The sequence below is a fragment of the Bubalus bubalis genome, chromosome 18 (genome assembly GCF_019923935.1).
Source record: "Bubalus bubalis isolate 160015118507 breed Murrah chromosome 18, NDDB_SH_1, whole genome shotgun sequence".
Taxonomy (NCBI): Eukaryota; Metazoa; Chordata; class Mammalia; order Artiodactyla; family Bovidae; genus Bubalus; species Bubalus bubalis.
Genome location: NC_059174.1, coordinates 12,014,066 through 12,034,413, shown reverse-complemented (window position 1 = coordinate 12,034,413; position 20,348 = coordinate 12,014,066). Strand labels below are relative to the sequence as shown.

At 50.8% G+C, this 20,348-nt stretch overlaps 1 protein-coding gene across 8 annotated transcripts; it reads left to right on the top strand.

Moving 5' to 3' along the window:
* The first annotated feature begins 1,729 nt into the window (after positions 1–1,729).
* MTHFSD (methenyltetrahydrofolate synthetase domain containing) lies at positions 1,730–19,419 on the top strand. Of its 8 annotated transcripts, none has more exons than XM_006047497.3 (8): positions 1,730–1,876; positions 5,349–5,452; positions 6,172–6,285; positions 8,215–8,385; positions 11,010–11,100; positions 13,292–13,404; positions 13,659–13,784; positions 18,652–19,419. In XM_006047497.3, exons 1-8 carry the CDS (start codon positions 1,861–1,863, stop codon positions 19,114–19,116), a joined length of 1,200 nt encoding a protein of 399 aa, XP_006047559.3. In that variant the 5' UTR covers positions 1,730–1,860; the 3' UTR covers positions 19,117–19,419. The 8 variants fall into 8 exon arrangements, with proteins under 8 accessions (XP_006047559.3, XP_006047563.3, XP_006047560.3 ...); XM_006047501.4 differs by lacking the exon at positions 6,172–6,285 and adding an exon at positions 6,026–6,139 and having other exon boundaries at positions 8,215–8,328; XM_006047498.4 differs by lacking the exon at positions 6,172–6,285 and adding an exon at positions 6,026–6,139.
* Positions 19,420–20,348: the final 929 nt, after the last annotated feature.

Sequence of the window (20,348 nt, the reverse complement as noted above, 5' to 3'; positions counted from 1 at the left end):
ACCAGGGTTTCTTCTTAAAGAGAGCTAAATGGATGCCAAACCTTTTAGTTGGCCATTTCCTTGTTGCTGTATAGTTGGTTTGCTTACACAGTGTATCAGTCAGTTGAGGCTGGTATATGCTGCAGTGATAACCCAAGTCTCATTGACTTCGTAGTCTTGAGCCAACAGCTGGGTGTCACTCAGGAGCCTGGGTTTTCAAAGGCTGCCTCTCCTGTCACCTCAGCAGGGGCAAGAGAGGGAGATTCTGCCCTGGAAATTAAGTGTCCAAGTGACGTGTCTCTTCCATTTGCAACTCACCGAGCTGATCACGTGGCCCCAACATGCCCCAGGGACGGGAAGTTCAGTCTTCCCTGGGCCCAGGCAGATGATGAGCTGACTTTTGTTTGGCAACCTCATGTCTGCTACACAAGCCCTACCTCTCCAGGCAGTGGCAACTCTGTCTTGTTTCTCTGCAGCCCTAGTGCCTTGCGGGGTACCTCGGAGCAGGTGGACAGGAAGTGTTTATTGAATGAATGTATGACTTTTCCAAGACTTTTCTCCCTAATAAATACAGAGAAAATATAATGCATGCCCACTGTGTGCCAAGATGTTCTGCCTGTGACATCTCATTGAATCCTTTTTTGGGGTAGGTACTGTTATTATCACCATTTTAAAGGTGAGGAAACTTAAGTCTAGAGATTTTAAGTAACCCCAAATTTTCAGCTACAAGTGAGGGAATTGGGATCTCTTAACTCATTACTCTGCTGCCTCTTTGAGATTAGGGTTAGTGTCTTGGAAATTAGAGACAACTTAAAAAGTTAAAATACAAACTTCTATGTAAATAGTCTATGTGGAAACATACATTTATATAATTTCATGACTATATATATACACAGTCAAGAGTGTGTGCGTGAAGGCATGACTGCTGAACACATGACTCAATGTCTATGACATTTTAGTTTTTTATACCACCAACTTGCAAGCCTGTAATTAACCCTGTGGGGTAAAAGGATTCATTATCAGAGCCCAGAAAAAGCAGACTGCTCCCTGGGAGGTGCAGACAGGGCTTTGATTGTTGGACAGGGCAGGGAGAGAAAGAGGTGAGGAAGCTGTTTTTCACTGAGTCTGCAGACTGTGGGTTGGGTATTCTGAGCTCCAGGAAATACATCAGGCTTAGAATCACCATCCTCCCTCAAAGTGACCACTGGGTCTCACGGTGACCACAAGAGAGGGGGATCCTAGGGGCCTACAAAGGACTGAACGAAGCAGAGTGACTCACTCCCCAGGGGGAAGGGAATCTAGCTTCCTGGGAGCCAGCTTCTGTTGTTATTAGAATTGTTTTATTATTCTACTTATTTACTTTTTAGCACTTTAGGAGGTGTTTGTGTGAAGATGATGCAGAGAGAAGAGAGGGAGCAGAAAGCAGACCGTGCCATTTAACATCTGTAGAGTCTCGCAGGAGAGGAATTGAGTCATGGAGGAGCAATCCCGGTCGGCTTCCCGGAGTAGGGGGCCTCTGGGGACTAGAAGTGGAGGTGGGTGTGTTTGAACTGGCAGTGGGCTCGGCTAGGCTACGGGTGTTCACTCGGTAGCTCCCTCTTCTGCCCACCCACTCCTGGCAAATGCCCGTCAGACCTAGCGCTCAGTGCTGGCCTAATTGAGAATAAACCTTCAGGGGCCACACGCACCGCCCTCCTCCCGGCGCGCGGAATCGCAGGCGCATGCGTGAAGTGGAGCGTTCCCACCAGCCTCTGCCGCAAGGCCACCGTGCCCCCACCCCTTGGTCCAGACCAGTGCGCAGGCGCGGGGACTGCGCGCACCGGTGACGTCACTTCGCGCGGGACTCCGCCGAGGGAGGCGTCGCGCACTGACAGCGTCGCCATGGAGCCGAGGGCGGGTGAGGGGCGGCCCCGGGCACCACCTGAGAAACGCGCGGGGGACGCGCAGGGGCCACATGAGAGTCGGGCAGGGGACGCTGAGGGCTACCTGAGAGACGGGCCAGGCAAGGCTGAGGGGCCACCTGAGTGTCGGGCGGGGGACGCGGAGGGGCCGCCTGAGAGACGGACCGGTGGTCGCGGAAGGGCCACGTGAGGGACTGGCAAGGGGTCGCGGAGGAGTCCCCGGGGATTGAGAGGAGAAACCACCAGAGACAGAAAGGGGACATGGACGGGCGGGGTCTCCGAGGGTTCTGAGCGGGGTTGGGACGCTGTCGGTGGAGTAGGTAGAAGAAGAAGCGGGGCTGCCTTCTGGGTAGGTGGTGGTGTCCGTTTCCGCACCCGCCTCCCCGCGATGAGCGCTGTCTCCTGCGTCGTCTGCCCCAGGCCCTAAGGAGGCTCGCCCCAGAGCCCCTGAGCTTCGGTGATTGATTGCAGGATTGCCTGGCAAAGATGGTACTGAGGCTCTCGCTGCCCCACGGTCTATTAAAGCCGAGTTCGAGAAATGTGAATAAATCCCCTCCTCCGTTACGGGAAACAGGTGCTGGTAGCTCGGTGGAATGGTAACCAAGACCTTTGGAGACGCTTGCCAAGTGCCAGGACTGCGCTCGGGGCTAGAGATAGAAGGAGGAGGGAGACCCAGGCTGACCTAACGGGCAGTTACAGAACAGGGTTCATGCATTTCTCACATTAATATATGTCGCCTTTTATTGACCGAATTATTTCCCATGTTTTGGTAACTTTCCAAGGGCAGGGACCTGCCCTTTTATTCTCTCCCTCCCCTTGCAATTAGTCCACTGCGTTCTAAATGGGAGTCACTCAGATGTGATGATTAATTGACTCTGGAGCAAGGGCCGCAATTCCTACAATTCCTGGGTCCCACACAGCATCCTGCACAGTGCTGGGGATGTTGGACCTCTGAGTTGTTAGTGAAAGTAATCTCATAGCTTTTTAAAAAAGTTTGTTTATTTGGCTGTCGTGGGTCTTCATTGTTTGCAGGGGCTTTTCTCTAGTTGTGACAGGGAGGGGCTGCTCTCTAGATGCAGGACACAGGCTTCTTATTGAGGCTGCTTTCCTTGTTGTGGCATACAGACTGTAGAACGTTCAGGCTTCAGCAGCTGTGGCTCCTGCCACTAGAGCACAGGCTCAATAGTTGTGGCTCCTGGGCTTAGTTGTCTCTCGGCATGTGGGATCTTCCTGGACTGGGAATCGAACCCGTGTCTCCTACATTGGCAGGCAGATTCTTGACCAGTGCGCTACCAGGGAATTTGTTTTAATGGTTTCTGTTTTGAAAAAAAAAAAGACAACAAACAGTGAGGGCGTTTTGGGTTCCTCAAGAATCAAAGGTCCCAAAGGAGGAATGTCTGTCTCAGCTAGCCCTGACGGGAGAGGAGGGGTGAACCAGAGAAGGGAGGAGAGGAGGTACAAAGACCTGAAAAAGACGGGGGAACAGATGTGGGAGGCCAGGGACCAACACTGGGCCACTTTTTAAATTCAAGGTGGGGAGTGGCAGGAGATGAGGCTGAAGCAGACAGCAGGGCTTTGCAGCTCATTCCACACTCTGTGTCAGGGATCCTCAGAGCACTGGAGCAGCATGGAGGAGAGACTTCTGGAGGTGGTGCTAAAGCTGGGCCTTGAAGAGGGAGGCTTTGACTGACAGGGTGTAGAACAGACTTCCGGCAGAGACCAGAAAGTGCAGAGCTCCCAGCAGGAAAGAACAAGCCAAGTCCTGGAAACTGCCTACGTGGCCTTAACCAGGCCGACAGCACTGTAGTTCCCCATCCTTGGAGATGCTTGTTCCCTAAATACACCTGAATCTGCAGTCCTGATTTCTGCCGTGGTTCAGAAGGGTCAAGAGGCACCAGAGTGTTTGCAGTGGGCTCCAGGATGCTCTGGGGTCTACCTGTGAAGGGCCTGGTATGGGTGCTGTTCCAAAGGGATCTGTGTCTAGCCTGAGGGCACAAGCACTGGAAACCTTTGGCTCTGGTCCTTAACATGATAAAACTACATGTAAAAGTTTAATAAAGCATTATAAATTGGCGAGGTCTGTAAAGGCATATGTCAGTAGCAAGGTTGGACACCCCCCTGCCCATCAGTCAAGGACTGCTTGTGTAAAATTTGACCTACCCGCATCATGGAATACTATGCAACTGCAGAAAAGTATGAGGGTGCTTTTTATATACCGTATGGGCCAATCTGCAGGATAATAAGTAAACAGCAACAGAACCCAATGCAGTATATGTAGCTGCTTGTCTCAGGCGCCCTCTTAGGGAAAGAGAATGAGGGACAGGAGTGGAGTGTCTCTTGTCTGAAGCCTGAGATGCCTGGGGAAAAATTCATCAGGACAAACGGATGCAACTGACTATCTCAGGGGAAGGGACCTGGTACTCAGTAGACAGAGAGGCTCTTCATTATATAGATGCCTTTGTGTGTTTTAAAACTCCATCTACAAAACAGTTAATTAAAATGTAATTTATTCACAAGATTCAAAGTCGCATAATTCATAAATGTTTATGGTGAGAAGCCAGCCACCAGCCACATCCCACCGCCCGGGTTGGTGGCTCCAGGTCTGCTGTGGGACCGCTTCCTTGTGTCACTTTTGAGCAGCCTCTGCTCACTCAGGGGAGACTGAGGACCTGAGAGGGTGAAGCTGCCCCTCTTTCCCGCCCAGGTGTTGAGAGGTGCCGTGTCACAGCAGAGTGATTTGGCGCAAACTTCTGCACAGGTGCAAGGATAGCCCTTTGGACTAAGAAAAACAAAACTCCATATAAATGAGTTTATATGAATGTGCCATTTTTATTTTTTTCCTGCTCGACTGGAAACTGCTTTTTGTAGTTCTCCATTTCAAGAGGAGCATGTAGTTAATGCAGGGTTTCTAAAGGCTTTCCCTAATCAAATAATTAAGGAATATTTGTTGCCTGAAAATTCATTTCCAAAGTGAGATATAGAATAAAGACTCTTGCAATAAAGTGGATTGCAGTAGGTAATCCAGAGTAGCAGCTGGCTTACACATCACTCAGGCAAGTGAACAGGCCTTGCAGAAGGAGGGAAGTAATCATAGCTGTCTCAAGACTGACGGACAGAGTGAGATCACAGAGCCTTGACTGAGCAGGATCATGTCTCCAAGAAAGGACTTAGGAATGCCTGGGTTGATGGCTTGAGTGGTGTTTGTACTGCTGCTACAGGTTCATAGAATAGGCTTCATTAAGCACTTGGGTTATGTTAAATGTGTACTGTGTTTGGACTATAACAGTCTGTTGAGGTGTAAAATGTCACCGGCCTTGGTTTTTCAACGTAGGGGTCAGAAGCCCTAGATTCTGTCTGGCGTGGCAGAGCTGAGGGTGCAGTGGGAGCAGGCGGGCCCTGGGCCCTGGGACTGCTGTGCTGTGGGGTTCCTGTCTGTGTGTTTATCAGTCACACCCTTTATTGCTGTAGGTGTTTCCAAACAGGACATTCGTGAGCAAATTTGGGACTACATGGAATCACAAAATTTAGCTGATTTTCCCCGGCCTGTTCATCACAGGATTCCCAACTTCAAGGTACTGAGGCATTCCTGGAACATTCACAAGGAAATTGGGATATTCCTGAAGGAGTAACAGTAGTAAGACAGTTGCCACCCCGCTTCACGGTGAATTTGAACTCGCTGAACAGTGAGTGGTGTGAAATCTGAACCAGCTGGCCAGGATGTCTCTATGCTTAGAGATGGCCTTCATCATGTTATTAGTACTTAACACTCACTCTCAAGCGCCTCTTGCCTTTCTGTGCAGGATTGGTGGTTGAGTTGCATCTTGCCCTGAGGTGGTACTGAGGCTACTGCTACCCATTTGGTACAGAGTGGAATATTTCTACCTGCTGGAAGCCTTCGATCCTGTGGTGCCTTTTCACACACCTGGCTCCTAAGGGCCGACGTACTCTGAGAGGGAGCCCCAGCCAGTGGGGCTGGCTTCTAAGCCCTTTGTACCTTGGCTGCCCCCTTAGACATTTCTCGGGTGGCCCCAGACCTGGTCTCAGCACTGGCCCCCATGCCTGTACGGGGAAGGTGCTGGAGCGTCAGGCTGCAGGTGGCTCAGGGCAGTGGCCTCTTGGTAACATGCACTTGCATTTAAAAACAGGGTGCTTCTCGGGCTGCCGAGCATTTCCCACGTTTGCAGGCGTTCAAAATGGCCAGAACCATTAAAGTCAACCCTGATGCTCCCCAGAAGAACGCCCGTTTCTTCGTCCTTGAAGTAAGTGCACCTCTGTCTTTCTACCTAACCAGGGCTCTTATCTGGCTTGCCAAAACATCAGAGACCTCGAGGTTTTTGCCAGAACGCAGGAACTTAAAGTGGACCCTGATAAACCACTGGAGGGCGTCCGGTTGCTGGCCCTGCAGGTAATCCCGTTCCCTGAGCCAGAGCCCTGGCTGCTAGCCAGCCTGCCCGCCGCAGGTGGCTGGCGAGTGGGCACCATCCTCCATTTGGAAGGAGGGTTCCGACTCCCTCCATGCAGAATGTGTCCGTGACTTGTTTTTCCCAGGACATTCAGAACTCTTTCATTGTCAGTCAGAAGTCCTGAACGTGTCTGAATTTAAAGAGAAAAGGCGTTGATGTACCTCTCCAGAAGAGAACAATTACAATATGTATATTTCTTCTACTACATTTGTGATACTATAATTCTTTGAAACTTGATGACTTACAAGTAAGAAATCTGATAAATGAGTTCCCCAAACACATGAATTAGAACAGTGTTTCTTATATATAATAGGTCCCTTTTCAAGAAGAAAAATTACCCCCAGGGTTGCCTTAATTTATAATTTCATTTAATAGGCATAAATATAAAACTTGGCATAAATTTTAATTTCATAGCTCCAGTGTGATTGTAAAATCAAAATACACATGTAAATTTAATATAAACAAAACTATAAAAGAAGTAACGTTCAGGTGACAGCCTTCATTTCATTTAATGGCTGATGTGGGGTCTGTGGGATCCTGCCGTATGCTGCTGGGCCTCAGGTGGCGACTCCGTTTCCCTACACCTCCTGAGAAGCCTTGCTCTGCAGGCACCTTCCATCCTGGGTGCGGGGGTGCATACTCAATCAGGCTAGGATGGTGATGTACACGACCGCAGAGCATGCCTGGGGGTACAGCTTCCCAGGCTCGACCCCAGACCCTCCTCTGGTGCTATTACTAGAACTTGGTCATAGTAAACGCACTATGAGACCGCCAGGTCTGAGCATCCTGTCTGTAAGTTAGCACCTGCCGGGGAGCTTTGAAAGACTGCTGCTGATGTCCAGTTCTGAGTCAGGCTTGAGTGGACCTGGACTTTGGTGAGCCTCAGAGCTCCCCAGGGACCTCTAGTTTGCAACCAATGGGTTAGCAGAGTATTGGGCAGTACACCAGAATCTGGAGACTGCAGACAAAGTCACCCACCTCTGTTGTTACTTCTGTTGAAATACACTTCTTGGGGTTGAAAAACCTTTATTTAAGAAAGCCAAACTAATTTTATAGGACTTTTATTGGTCTTAGGCTGTCATCTCCTGCTCAAAAAGTAAAATATGCTATTTTTTACATAAAACAGCTTATAAATTTTATAATTGCCTCATGGCCCACCCTTGTATAATCTGCAGCAGTGTCCTTGGCCGTGGTTCTCAAACTTAGCCTGTGCATCAGGAGTCTTGGGGAGGCTTATTAAACCAGGCTGCTGGGCCCCACCCCAGAGCTTCTGATCATGTCAAACAGTGCCCAGGAGCCCCCACTCTGAAAACCTCTGCTCTGGGTCTTGCAATAAACATTTGAGAATTAAATAGAAGAAAACGACTATTGATACAAGTCAGTGTAAATTATTGATTATAATGGGTACTGATCTCCCAGACTGATTTACTGAGCAGCAAATTAGATATAAGTGCTTGATGGGGTAATGTCTTAACATGGCTTCAAAATAAAACATCATTGTATCTGGATAGGGCTTAATTCAAGGAGCATAAGGCACAGCAAGATTATGGTTGGAGTTTTCTTCAGGACAGACTTCTTTTGGATTTGCATCATCATTTTCACTGGGAACAGTTTTGAATGGCAAGTAGAATAGAATCAGCAAGTTTTACAAACCCTCGCCCCTTTATTCTGAGTCAGGGTAGTGTAAACCGCTCTTAAGTAAAATCGTGCCCAAGTGTTACTTAGTTGAGTTTGCAAACCAGCTCATCTTCTTGACACATACCCCAAAATACAGGTAATAGTAGCTTGCTTCTGTTCTAAATGTTAAAACAATACGTAAGAAAGTTCCCATGTTAAATTTTGTAATTTATTCACTATCTTTTTTTTAAAAGAGCAAAAAAACATTGTTGGTTCCAACACCACGACTGAGAACGGGGTTGTTTAATAAGATTACTCCACCCCCTGGGGCAACTAAAGACATCTTGAGAAAATGTGCCACCTCCCAGGTGAGTTTGGAAGCAGCACCAGCCGCAGGGAAGAACCACTCTCAGCCATGCCCTCCGGTGAGTTAGAACAGTGTGACTCCGCCACAGGGTTGAAGTCTGTGTTTAGTAAAACCAAATGAAGAGTGGTGTGAGGTGTTCAGCAATCTTGTCGTTACAGGAACCCAGCAGAAAAGCTGCCAGGCACTTGGTTTTTCTTTTGCACCAAGGTGACAAATAGTAAATTCCTGGTAAGAAAGAGAAAAGGAAAAGCCAATTTTCTGGTACTCTGGCGCCCTCTAGAGTTAACTTTTGATGCTGTTCAGTGTCCTAGGGCATTTTCTCTGATACCACCAGAAACAGGATAGAATTTCCAAAATATGTTCAATTGGAAATTGTCTCACCAAGTGCTGAAGTAATAAAGGCTTTAGTAATTTAGCAGTATTTTTTTTACTGCCTCATAATGCCATGAAACCAGTATACTGTAAACATTACATTAGAGTGCCTTATAATGAAATTTGTCTAGTATTTTATAGACAAAGAAATAGAATTTGGTGACTTTTTTCAGAGTTCTAGAGTTGACCCCAGATCATCTGATTCCTAATCTGGTGAAAATGAGAAATGGACCATCAAGAAATACCTTTCTAAAAGGGATTTTCCACCTAAGTCTAGTGTATAACAAGTGAATGCTTTATTGTCATTTATTGATAACCTGTCTTATTGCAAAAACAGAATTTGGTGTGACATGCAAAAATACATATAATTAAGTAAGATAACAAAACGTGTGGAAAAAAAAATAAAGGGAAAACAAAAGTGAGAATATAAGAGATGACCCTGGTTCTGGTCAGTGTTCAAAGTGCCCACCACATGCTCCCCTGCAGTTGGTGGATGCGGCCACAGACCTGGGCCCACACTTCCGAGGGCTGGCAGGGAATCTTGTCAGTTATAATCATGGGTTGTGGACAGTAAAAGCAGCCCTTTTCCTCATACTGAAGCCCAGGTCAGATGTGGCTGTGGTGCCGGTGCAGTGGTCTGTGTCCCCCTTCACAGCATCCCCTCCCCTTTGAAAAGTGACCAACGCTCAGGTCGTTCCCAGGAGGCTCTGACGCGCCAGCACTGGCCGGTCTCTCATGGGCACTCCTGAAAGTATGGCCCGGCCAGAGTGAAGCCAGGCCAGCTCTCACGACTGAGCTTGAGTGCAAATTGAACAGTGTTTGGGCTCTTTTATATCATGAGATACTAGCTAGAAATCAGAGATCCAGGGTCATGAACCTCAGAGTGTTGTTTTCTCTGTGGTAGAGGAAAATGGCAAATAGAGAGTCATAAAGACGTGTCTAATGCAGATGCAGGTTTAGTACGATTATTATTTAGGTGGCCAAAGCTTAGTGGTGAAATGCTGCCGCCATGTATATCACTTTAGGAGACTGTGATGTCGCCTTACTTCGTGGCAGGCAAGTCACTGAGTTTGTGCCTCAGCCTCCTGCCACTGTCATGCCCCAGCCACCTGTGTCTGCCATCATTGTCTTTGCATTTACTCTTTGACTCAGGAGTGTTCTGGGAACCACTCCAGGGGAAGACAGAAGGGTCTGTTAACTGCCTAAGTCCCTCTTCCCCTCTGGTGACTCTTGGTTAAATAGAACAGGACTTTGGAGTGTCAGGGAGACTCCTGGTTGCTCATGCTCTGTCTGGTCAGACTGAGCAGGTGAGGCTGACCACTGAGAGAAAGGGGGGCCTGACAGACGGGTTACAGCACAGAAAACCTGATGCCAGTGTCTGCTACCCAAGGCTGCCAGGCGCTGAGCCCCCTGAAACAGGCTTGAAGATGCCGGCCATGGGCGAGAAATGCCTGGCTGCATGGGTGTGATGAGCTTAAGGAAAGACAGGCTTTCCCACAGTGGGGGCCCCTGGGGCCAATGACTGTGGTTTGACTGCTGGGAGGCCCCAAGGTAATCATAGTGCCGCTCCTTGGACCAGTCACTTGTCATGGACTTGGCACTTGTCCGGTGTCCACTCCTGCAGGGTACTGGGCCACGCAGTGTCCAACTCTAGTTCCCTAGATTTCCCCAGGGCCTGTCATCAGAGTCATGGCCGCAGTAGCCTCCCTCCACTCAGGCCGTGTTAGTTAGGATAAGTGGGTGTCCTTTGGGTGCTCTTTGGTTGAATAATTGGCTGTTCATGCAGAGAGGCCTCCAGTGTTCATGGTGAACTAACATGTCCCACACGCTTAACGGCCGTGTCCTACATGCTGGATGCTTTGCCTGCGCTCTGCCGTCTCATTCCAACGTGCGGGACGAGGCAGGGCTGCCGTCCCTGTGTCACAGAGGAAGAGACTCATGTTCAGAGAGCTTCCTTCTGCTGAGGCCGCAGAGGAGGGGTCTGGACCCAGTTCCTGTGACTCCCGGCCCTGGGTTCTAATCACTGTGCTCTCCTGCCTCCTGGGAGAGAATGATTTACTGAATATTATGCAATGAAAGTCCTATTCATTTGCTGTCAGACCCCCCTGGTGAAGAATTGTGGGAACTGCCTTAAAATGGTTCTGATGCATGGTTTCCTGAGCTGCTGCTTCCGCAATGCTGCATCGTTTGCTGTGGGGCGGCTCACCTGCTTCCCGAGGGAGGTTTGGAGCCTGAGCGCACCTCCCCGTGGGCTATGAGGCAGGCGGTCTCGCTGCGCCGGGAGCTCTCAGGTCGCGTGTCTGTTCACAGGGCGTGAGGAACTACAGCGCTCCTGTGGGCTTGGACTCCAAGGTCCTTGTGGACTTAGTTGTGGTGGGGTCCGTGGCTGTTTCTGAAAAAGGTAAGATTAAAAACAGAAACTCTGAGATGTGACCACTGACTCTGCAGCCTGCTGTTCCCCCAGCGCTCCGGTTGCCTTACAGATGATGACAGTGAGTAATTTCAGCTTTCTGGATGCATGCCTAGCTGCGAAACCACTGCATCTATCGCTCACGTTGAAGAATTAACTCAGTCCCTCCCACTCTTATCCCCACTCAACACCTTTACAGCATTTCCACTTTTCCTTAACAGGAGAAATGACATGAGGTCATCTCTTTTCAGGTGGTGAAAGATTTCCTCTCTGTTCTTAAGTTAACTGGAACTGGAGCTGGATTTATTTGCAGTGTGTCAGTAAATAGTTGGTTTTGGAGAGCCTCCAGTAAATGGAGAAACGTTGGGTTCTGAACCTCTTTTTTCTTGTGTAGCAGTAGCCTCCTGGTCAGTGCGGGGTGTCCAGAGCCTGCCTGTGGGGCCTGAGGCTTCTCCCCACAAGCCTGCGAGCCGGGAAAGCATGGGTCATCTGGGTGCTGTGCTGAGCCGCCCTCGGACTTGTTTTCCTGGGGCCTCTTCCCCCCTGCCCTGCGCCACTCCAGGCTCGGCTTGATGCTGTCTGGGAACAAGCTGCTGCTTCTGGAGTGGGGTCAGCACATTGCAGACTTGAACCTGTGTGTACGATTGGGGCCCCTGCCACCAGGAAAGCGTTCTCTTTCTTCTTTTCCCACCAAGAAATTGTCCGGAGATGCTCATCCCAAATCTCTCTTTGGAAGTTTATCAGCCAAAGTCACATTCTTCCTTCAGTAGGTTCCCAGTAACTCGCTGGCGATTCCCAGTAAGTCGTTGGTGAGAAGTGCTCTAAGTCTCTCGCTCCCAACCCTGAGCATTGTGTTTTTCAGTGTCAGCCTTTAACATTATCGCCCTAAATTTACTCTTTCCTCTGCTCCTGCTCTGAGCTACTGTGTGAGACACCTAGGAGCAGGATGTTACAATTCTGGGTTCCTTGTTTTCCACGTGTTCCCATTATGGACGCTTTACCTATGTCCCCAGGGTACCCTCTGTGTGCAGACACGCAGAGGGTGTAGTGTAGTCATGTCCTATGGTCTAGGGGGGCCTTTGAGGACTACCTGTGGGATGACTCCTAGGAGAGGAATTGCTGGGCCAATGGGTTTTTAAGTCCTGATGTTGCCAGGTTACACTGCAGCAGGGGTGCCCACCTCACATCCTCACACACCATCTGCCTTGCCTCCCTCTCTCTTCCCCTGTTAATAACTAGGATTAGCACACCTCACTTTTTGTGTCTGATAGTAAGCAATGGTATTTGAGTTGCCTCTTGATTTACATCTGATTTGGGTGAGCTTGAATGTTTCTCCTGTGAACACTGTTGCCTGTCTCTCTGGTCCGTTTGTACCCTCTGCTGCCCTGCTATTGAATTGTCTTTCTTTTCTTTGCATGCATGGTTGAAGACTTCTCATTATAAAAGTAGCACAGTCAGGTCTGACTCTTAGAAGGATGCCTGAGTGATGGTGCTTCCGTGCTTGGAGATGGTGCTGACGTCACATAGAAGTCAGAACTCCGCTGGCCTGGGCGTCCTACTGAGAGGAGTAACTGGACTTGGCTGGGAGCTCGCAGCACGCTCACGTCCACTGTCTTGCGTCCTTTCCCCCTGCTTAGCTTGTCCTTGAGCTTCAGATAACAAATCCTTTTCTTGGTGCCGCATTTGTGAATTTGCAACATAGCCCTGCTTAAACTGCCTCCTTCCAAGTTGCGGGGCTGTGCTCTTAGTTCCCTGACTAGGGCCTGAGCCGGCGCCCCGCACAGTGGCCGCGCAGAGTGCTAAGCGCCGGGCCCCCAGGGAGGCCCCTGCTTAGTGCCTCAGGCAGGGCTGAGTCAGCTCACGTCCGGGCCCCTGATGCAGACTTCCTGCTTTCTCTGCACAATGAAAATGACTTGCCTTTAGTAGGAACTTGTTTTTAGTGCTTTAAAAACTACTCTTCCATCCCTTTTAAATGTGGATCTGTTAACATAAAGCTCACGTAAGTTCTAGCTCTACTTCCTTTGTAAAGGTGCACAGGGTGCCAAGTTCCTTGACTGTGTTATCCGAGGTACCCATCCTGCGTGGCACTTCCCTTTGAACTCCCCCAAGTCCACGATGAGAAGTGCGCTCCTGCCTGATTCCCCAGAACCCACACGTGCTGCTTCTCTGCATTGCCTCTTAGGCTGGAGAATTGGGAAGGGAGAAGGCTATGCCGACCTTGAATACGCCATGATGGTGTCGATGGGAGCGGTCAGCCAGGGGACGCCAGTGGTCACCATCGTCCATGACTGCCAGGTGCTTCCTGGGAACAGGCCAAGCAGAGCCGCCACTGGGCATGGAGCGCGAGGGCCGGGGCGGGGCAGCTGGGCCTCTGCCTTCTCTCTGCACCGTGTCGGGTGTGGCTTGCTGGGCTGGATGTGCTTGGTGGCGCGGCAGCTCAGCCTGGAGCAGGACGGGTTTGGGGGACATCATCCTTCCATTGAGCGGCACGGTGAATGCGGCCGGGGCCGCATCCCCAGCAGCTCCCTTACCCGCTCCTGTTCAACCAGGTCGTCGACATACCTGAAGCACTCCTCGAGGACCACGACCTCACTGTGGACTATATCCTCACTCCAACTCGAGTCATCACCACAGGGTGTGAGCGCCCCAAGCCAGCGGGAATCGCATGGTCCAAGGTGGGTCACGTGAGGTGGAGCGAGGCTAGCGCTGGCCTGTGGCTCACAGACACCTCCTCTCCCTGCGTTCTCTGTCAGGACTGCTGTCCCCAGGCCTGCGTGACTGTGTGTTAGAGCCACCTGTGAGCTTTTGAACAACAGCTTCTGAATCAGTCTCCAGGCGTGGGCTGGAGAACATACTTAAGAAGCCCACTAGATCCTCCAAGCAGGCAGGATTCATGACACCAGCGGTAGCGGCGGCAGGTGACCAGCTCTACTAGGAGAGCTAATGCCGTGAATCTACTTGCCAGCTGGTTTCATCTCTAAGAGCTGTCTTCTGCCACCCCAGCTACACACGGCCCCTATCATCAGGCTTTCCTTTTGTAAGCCAACTTTCTCAGTACCTCTTCTGCATCTCCATGCAGAACGGAATTGGTAGGAGGCAGTACCCACAGCTTCATAAGCTGATGCCATGGTGACTTTCTCTCCAGAGTAGGCAGTAGCATGTATCACAGACTGGTCTGCAATAGAAGTTTGACCCCAGAAGCCAACCTCTAGGTTATGATGCTGTCTGCTGGAAAACAGCCAGAGTTACTGAGAAAGCTGGAGAAGTTGTGCTCCGATTGAATTGAAACTTTTGGTCAAATTAGCATGTTTGTCCATATTTCACATTCCTTACACTTGAGTCATCCAGGGCTGGAAGGCTGCTTTCCTCTGGGCGTGGGAATCAGCAGTGTCCACCGCCAAAGATGGCCCATAGGGGACATCCTGTGCTCTCACCCTGCCCCGAGGGTCTCCCTGCAGAACACCTGCACTCCTGCTGGAATCACCCCTGGTGAGAGCAGGGAGAAGGTGCAGCATCCTTCATGGCTGTTGAAACATCCCTCAGGGTGGTTAGAACTTAGGGTTCCTTGGAATCCAGGCCCACAGTCTCCCTATAGATGAGTGGTGGCCCAGACACCGGCCATGGGAGCAAGGGGGCTGTGCTCAGGGCTGAGCATGTGGTCTTGGAGGATGCACCAGAGGGGCCGCTCTTCATAGCTGAGGGCCAGCTGCGGTGCAGGGAGGGAGGGTTCTGGGGGCCTCGCCAGGGAGAGGAGATGGTTGCCTCGGAGAATACCTGTAATTTAGTAAGAAAAAGATGAAAACAGGAACAAGTTAGGTCATCAGTTGTGTTAGATGAATATAATCCCTCTTAGATGAAAGAGAAGCACAGTCCAGCCACAGCTTCCTGAGACCCCTCAGCCACGCCGATGCCTGCTTGCCGGGACCTCACCGTCTTCCTGGGGGATGCTAATCGTCACTGCAGCCATGGCGAGAATCCCTCACTGTGGGTCCTGAGTTCTCAGTTCTGCCACCAGCTGGCCGTCCCTCTGTGTGGGTCCTGTGAAGGCGGGGACGCTCCGCCCCCAGATTCTTGCCTGGCCTTGCAGTGTGTGCAGCCAGAGCACCTTGGGGACGGGGAGGTGGTGGGGGCGGCTCAGTGCTGCTTGTAGTGCTGTTTCAGCTTGGCTCCTGGGCACATACGGGCAGATCCTGATCCTTCTGTGACGCTCCCCACATAGACTCACGTGACCCCAGTGTGGGCCGGGGGTGAGGTTAGAGCCAGTGTCGTCTTGGGTTGGTGGCAGATGCCTCGAGAGTCAGATTTCTGATTGTGTTGGGCTTAGTGTGCATTTGTAGGGGACAGGTTTTAAACTTAATCTCTAAAGGGAACATGTATTCATAAATGACTGCCATCTGCATGCTTCAGTAAGAAGTGATTGGGGCATACAAAAAAGTCAGTTTTGCTTTATACCAGCTTTTTAATGGAATGATTAGTTACAGAAGGTATAATTTTTTTTCCTGTTTGATTAACAAGCAAAATCTTTTATTTCACATAGCAAATTGACAAAAAACCTAACAAATGTTCCTAACTGCCAGCCAGGAAAAACAGCACCCCTGGGGGTCCCCATGTGGGAATCCAGCCTGTCTACTGGGCTCTCAGAGGCCGTCACCTCTGGGCCTCCATCAGCCCACATGTGCCATTCCACAAGGAGCACAACGGGGGCCAGGGGACTGGGGAAGTGAAGTAGCAGAGGCCCCCCTCATCAGAGAGGCTTTTCCTTTAGAACTCATGGGGCGTGGGGCTGTGAGGCTGCAGAGAGGACACTGACGCTGAGCTTTGCCGTCCTAAAGAACACAGTGCTCTCAAAATGAGCAGTTTTACATAAAAGGCTTGCATTTCTGCACTTTCGTTCCCAAGACCCCTCAGCGTGGCGATGCTGTGGACTCGGTCGGTTCATGGTGTGCTGGAGGGCATCCCTTGTCCTGCTGCTGATGGCAGTCTGTCCAAGTGCCGGCTCGGGTCAGTGAGTTCCGGGGACGTGCACAGAAGGATGCGTGTGTGCAGCACACACGTTCTAGGATGGATATCTGCTGTGTGAGAGTGGAGCCTTGCCCCACGGGGCCAGGCTTCTTGAGAACGTGCACGTCTACCTGAGGCAGCCCTGTGGATCCACTGGGCAAAAATCATGGGAGTTTCAGTATTTAAGGGGCAGTCATCAGGCCGAGACAGCCTCACAGCGGGCCCAGTGGATGCACGATGTTTACCAGGAGGTATGGCCTTGGTGGCTCCCACTGCTGGTGTGGGGACTGGGGTAATGTTTCATTCTTCCATACAAGGACATAAGACACACTTTTCATCTGACTGTGATTACTGTTTTAAATTTGATCATCCTTTCTAAATGATCCAATAACTTAAGAAATCCTTATGACTCTATATATGACCAGTTTAAATTTGCTGCTAAACACTTCGAAAGAATCCAAGAATTTGAACTCCTTAAGAAGGCAGACCAGGGATGTGGGAGGGAGTCGGGTTGGCCGGACTCAGGATGTCTGGGATTCTTTGGGACCCAGAGCCTCTAGTGGAGGAACATGCCCTTTGATCAGGAAGCATGGCCCCATCTTGTGGGTGTCTTCATGGCAAAAACATGGTTTTTGTTTTCTTTTTGCATCTTAGTAGTGGGGCTTCCCTCATAGCTCAGTTGGTAAAGAATTCGCCTGCAATTCAGGAGACCCCAGTTAGAGTCCTGGGTCAGGAAGATCCGCTGAAGAACGGATAGTCTACCCACTCCAGGATTCTTGGGCTTCCCTTGTGGCTCAGCTGGTAAAGAATCCACCTGTTTTGTGGGAGACCTGGATTCGATCCCTGGGTTGGGAAGATCTGCTGGAGAAAGGAAAGGCTACCCACTCCAGCATTCTGTCCTGGAGAATTCCATGGACTGTATAGTCCATGGTATCGCAAAGAATCGGACAAGACTGAGCAACTTTCACTTCACTTCGCTTCAATGGGAAATGTGAGGAGGAGGAAGTTTTTCTCTGTGCCAGAGTGTGCTCTGTTCTGAAGACTCGCATGGCTCCTGACTCAGCTGTGCCAGTGCCAAGGACAGCGTCTGGCTGGGGAGGCCTAACTCCTGGGCGAGGCTCTGCTGCGGTGGAGTCATCTACCTGCCTAGCACTGGGAGTGGGAGCCAGTGGGGGCTGGAAGCCTCCAGGTCTCGGAGAGGGTACTTGACATGCTTGGGTGTTCTTGTTTCTTCTCAATCTTATCCTAATCCATTGATTCTCAACCTGGGACCTGTGTGTCTCTTGCAGTTTGGAGGTCCATTCACAAGTGTTGGGATATTGTACACAGTTTTAGGGGATTCCTTTGTGGGAGGGAACCTCAGCTTCTCTCCAGGGTCTCTGACACCCTGCCAAGGATAAGAACCATTGCCCTAAGTCACATGTGATTCTGAATATACTGAGAACTCTGGTACTATTTGAACTATTTATTTTTGTAGAAAAATTAGACCTGTTCATTTTGTGTGCTGATCTGTGTTGTACTCATGTCTGTTGGAAGCCCGCATTTGGACCATTGCTTGCCTCTTGGTGATTGAATTTTTTTTTTTTTTTTTTTTTTTTTTTTTTGTGGGATCTTAGTTCCCTGACCAGGAATTGACCTGCACCCTCAGCAATGAAAGCGAGGAGTCCTAACCACAGAACCACCAGGGAATCCCCTTGGTGACTGATTGTTTACGTGCTTTATGCCCCAAACAGAAGCCAGAATGCACCTCTAAAGAATGATTTGTCAAAAAGACCTGAGCTTGTCTTCCTGGCAGTGCTGGTGAGGGCTTCTGGTGGAGAGAGTTCCTTCTCTGCTGTGTGGTTCCTTAGGACACGTGAGACCAGTTCTGCCCCTGCTCAGCCCCCGGTGTCCCTGGCACACAGCACAGGGCCTCAGCCTCGAGTATTGGGGCTCTTTTGTCACCTCCGTTGCTACAAGTGCTCTTTGATCAACTTAGCCAAAAAGCCAAAAGGGTCCTTTGTATGAAAGTCCTACTGGCTGAGATACAACATTGTGTGTGGAACCTGTTGTTTTGTAGCCTGATGACCCATTGCTAGAAAGTATTCTCAGTGTAGTGTACTGTTCCACATTTGCCTTAATTGTGCTTTTTCGGTGATGCCTAGATGGGTTTGGCCCTTAGGAGGAGGGGTAGGAGATCCCACGGCCCCATTAAAGACCTCACCCCACCCAAGGTGTAGGTCAGGGGAGGGGACAGATACAGAGGTAGAAAGTGCCCTGTTATCCTGGGAGGTCGCCAGGGCAGTTGCCATTTACAACCCTGTAACCCTCACACCAGTGATCTTAGCTCCTCTTTTGCATAGGACGCCTCTTTGTCTGCCTTAGCCATCTAGCTACCCGGTGCCGTGTCCTGTTGGGCGGACACAGAGTGGCAGAGGGAGACAGCTGGCCTGAGGGTGCTGAGTCTTCCGCGAGCACATGTGGCAGAGGCTCCTGCATGACCGATGCTTCTTCCCTGGGACTGACGCCCTGAGAATAGCTGGAACTGCTTTGCTTTTCCAGATCAGCTGTGAGATGCTGGGGAAGATGCCCATCCTCAGAAGCCTGCGCCACCGAGAGGAGCAGGCTGGGAAGGACGTCACTCTCCGGGACGGGCCCCGGAGCCCTCCGGGTGCCACCAGAAGCCCTCGGGACCTGGCCCCACCAGAATTGGGCTCTGTGCCTCTCAGCTCTGTTCAGATTGGGAACCTCCCCCCGGATGCCAGGGTGAGCGAGCTGAAGCAGGCCCTCAGCGCACTGGGTGTGGCACCCTCGCGGCTCACCTGGCAGGGGCCACAGCACAGCGCCTTCCTTCACTACCGGGACCCGGCCGAGGCCCAGCAGGCCATTGCCTGCCTGCAGGGCTTCCGCCTGGGCGCCAACACGGTGAGGGTGGTGCTGGCCAGGCAGCAGAGGGCCAGTGATCTGGTGGGCAGCCACACCACAGAGCCACTACCTGACCATCAACCGGCCATTGCTGGCCCATGACGACGTGCCGCTCCGGTCCCCAGCGATCTTCCGAGCCCAGCATAGCAGGCCGTGGTGGAGCCGTTGCTGCCTGAGCTGCTGTTGAATTTGGTCCTTTCTGGGAAGTCAGAGCTTCAGTTGCTTCCCAGTGTCTCCTGGGGGCAGGAAGTCAGCCTGTGAGGGACTTGGAGTCTCTTGGAGACAGGAAGTTCAAATTCAGGCTTCTGCGCATCCTGGCCCTTCAGCCTGCGGAATGTCACAGCCCTGCTGGTTTCTTGGTTGAGGGGACTGAGTGGGCAATAAAAGAACAGGAGTAAATTCTGACAGCAGTCTAGAGGGTCTGCATTCTGAACTTGAGAGGCGTGGGGGATTAGGAGGTGCACAGAAGAGCCTGCCAGGAGAGGCCTTGGCAGGGACCAGCTGCAGAGGCACAGCAGGGTGGAACCAGAAGTGACTCTTTTGTTCCTAGCTTCTTGGCCTCTCACTGTTGGAGGGAAAAAGGTACGGTCACCCCGCAGAAGCCAGGGGGTTTAGTCCAGTCCCTGGGGCACAGTCTGCTTATCTCATCTCAGCCCTGGTGCTGGAGATGGTGGCCAGTCCAACGGGGCCTCCTGGCCGTGTGGTCTCACCTCTGTCCCCTCCTCACCGTTGCAGCTGGGCTTCTCCCTCTGGGTGACCCACACCACCCCGCCCCCACCCCTGGCCCATCCCCGCTGTCGGCCAGCTGCCCCCACACAGCAGGAAGCTCTGCCTCTAGGAGATCCTGGCTTTGAAAAGTGAGGGGTCCCAGCCTGTGTCACAGATGAGGCCAAACAGATGCTCTCACACTCATTTGCCCACTGCTGTGTGTTCTCTGCATCTTTCCCTCCATTTCTCTCCTAAAATCAAGCTGGACTTTGGCTGAACTGTGCTTTCTAAACAGAAGCGCTTTTGCAGTTGATCCTGGGTGAAAAGTCAAGATAAGCATTTAAGTGGAGATTTTATTTTATTTTTTTCAAATGCATATTCATTGGAAGTGCTTATTTTCTCACCAGAAGGTCATACTGAGCATGATTTGAGCCCATCATTACGCCTCAAGGGGGCAGGCCTCGCCTGTGCTTTGAAGAAAATGTTCTCAAGGCACTCAGTCTCTCTTTGAAAAGCATTTTCTCATTGGTGGAGAGTTTGGGAAAAGAATCGACCCTTAGATTTGCTCATTAAATGCCGCCTCTTTCCACATTTTTGTGAACAGAATCAAGGAGTAGAATATCTTA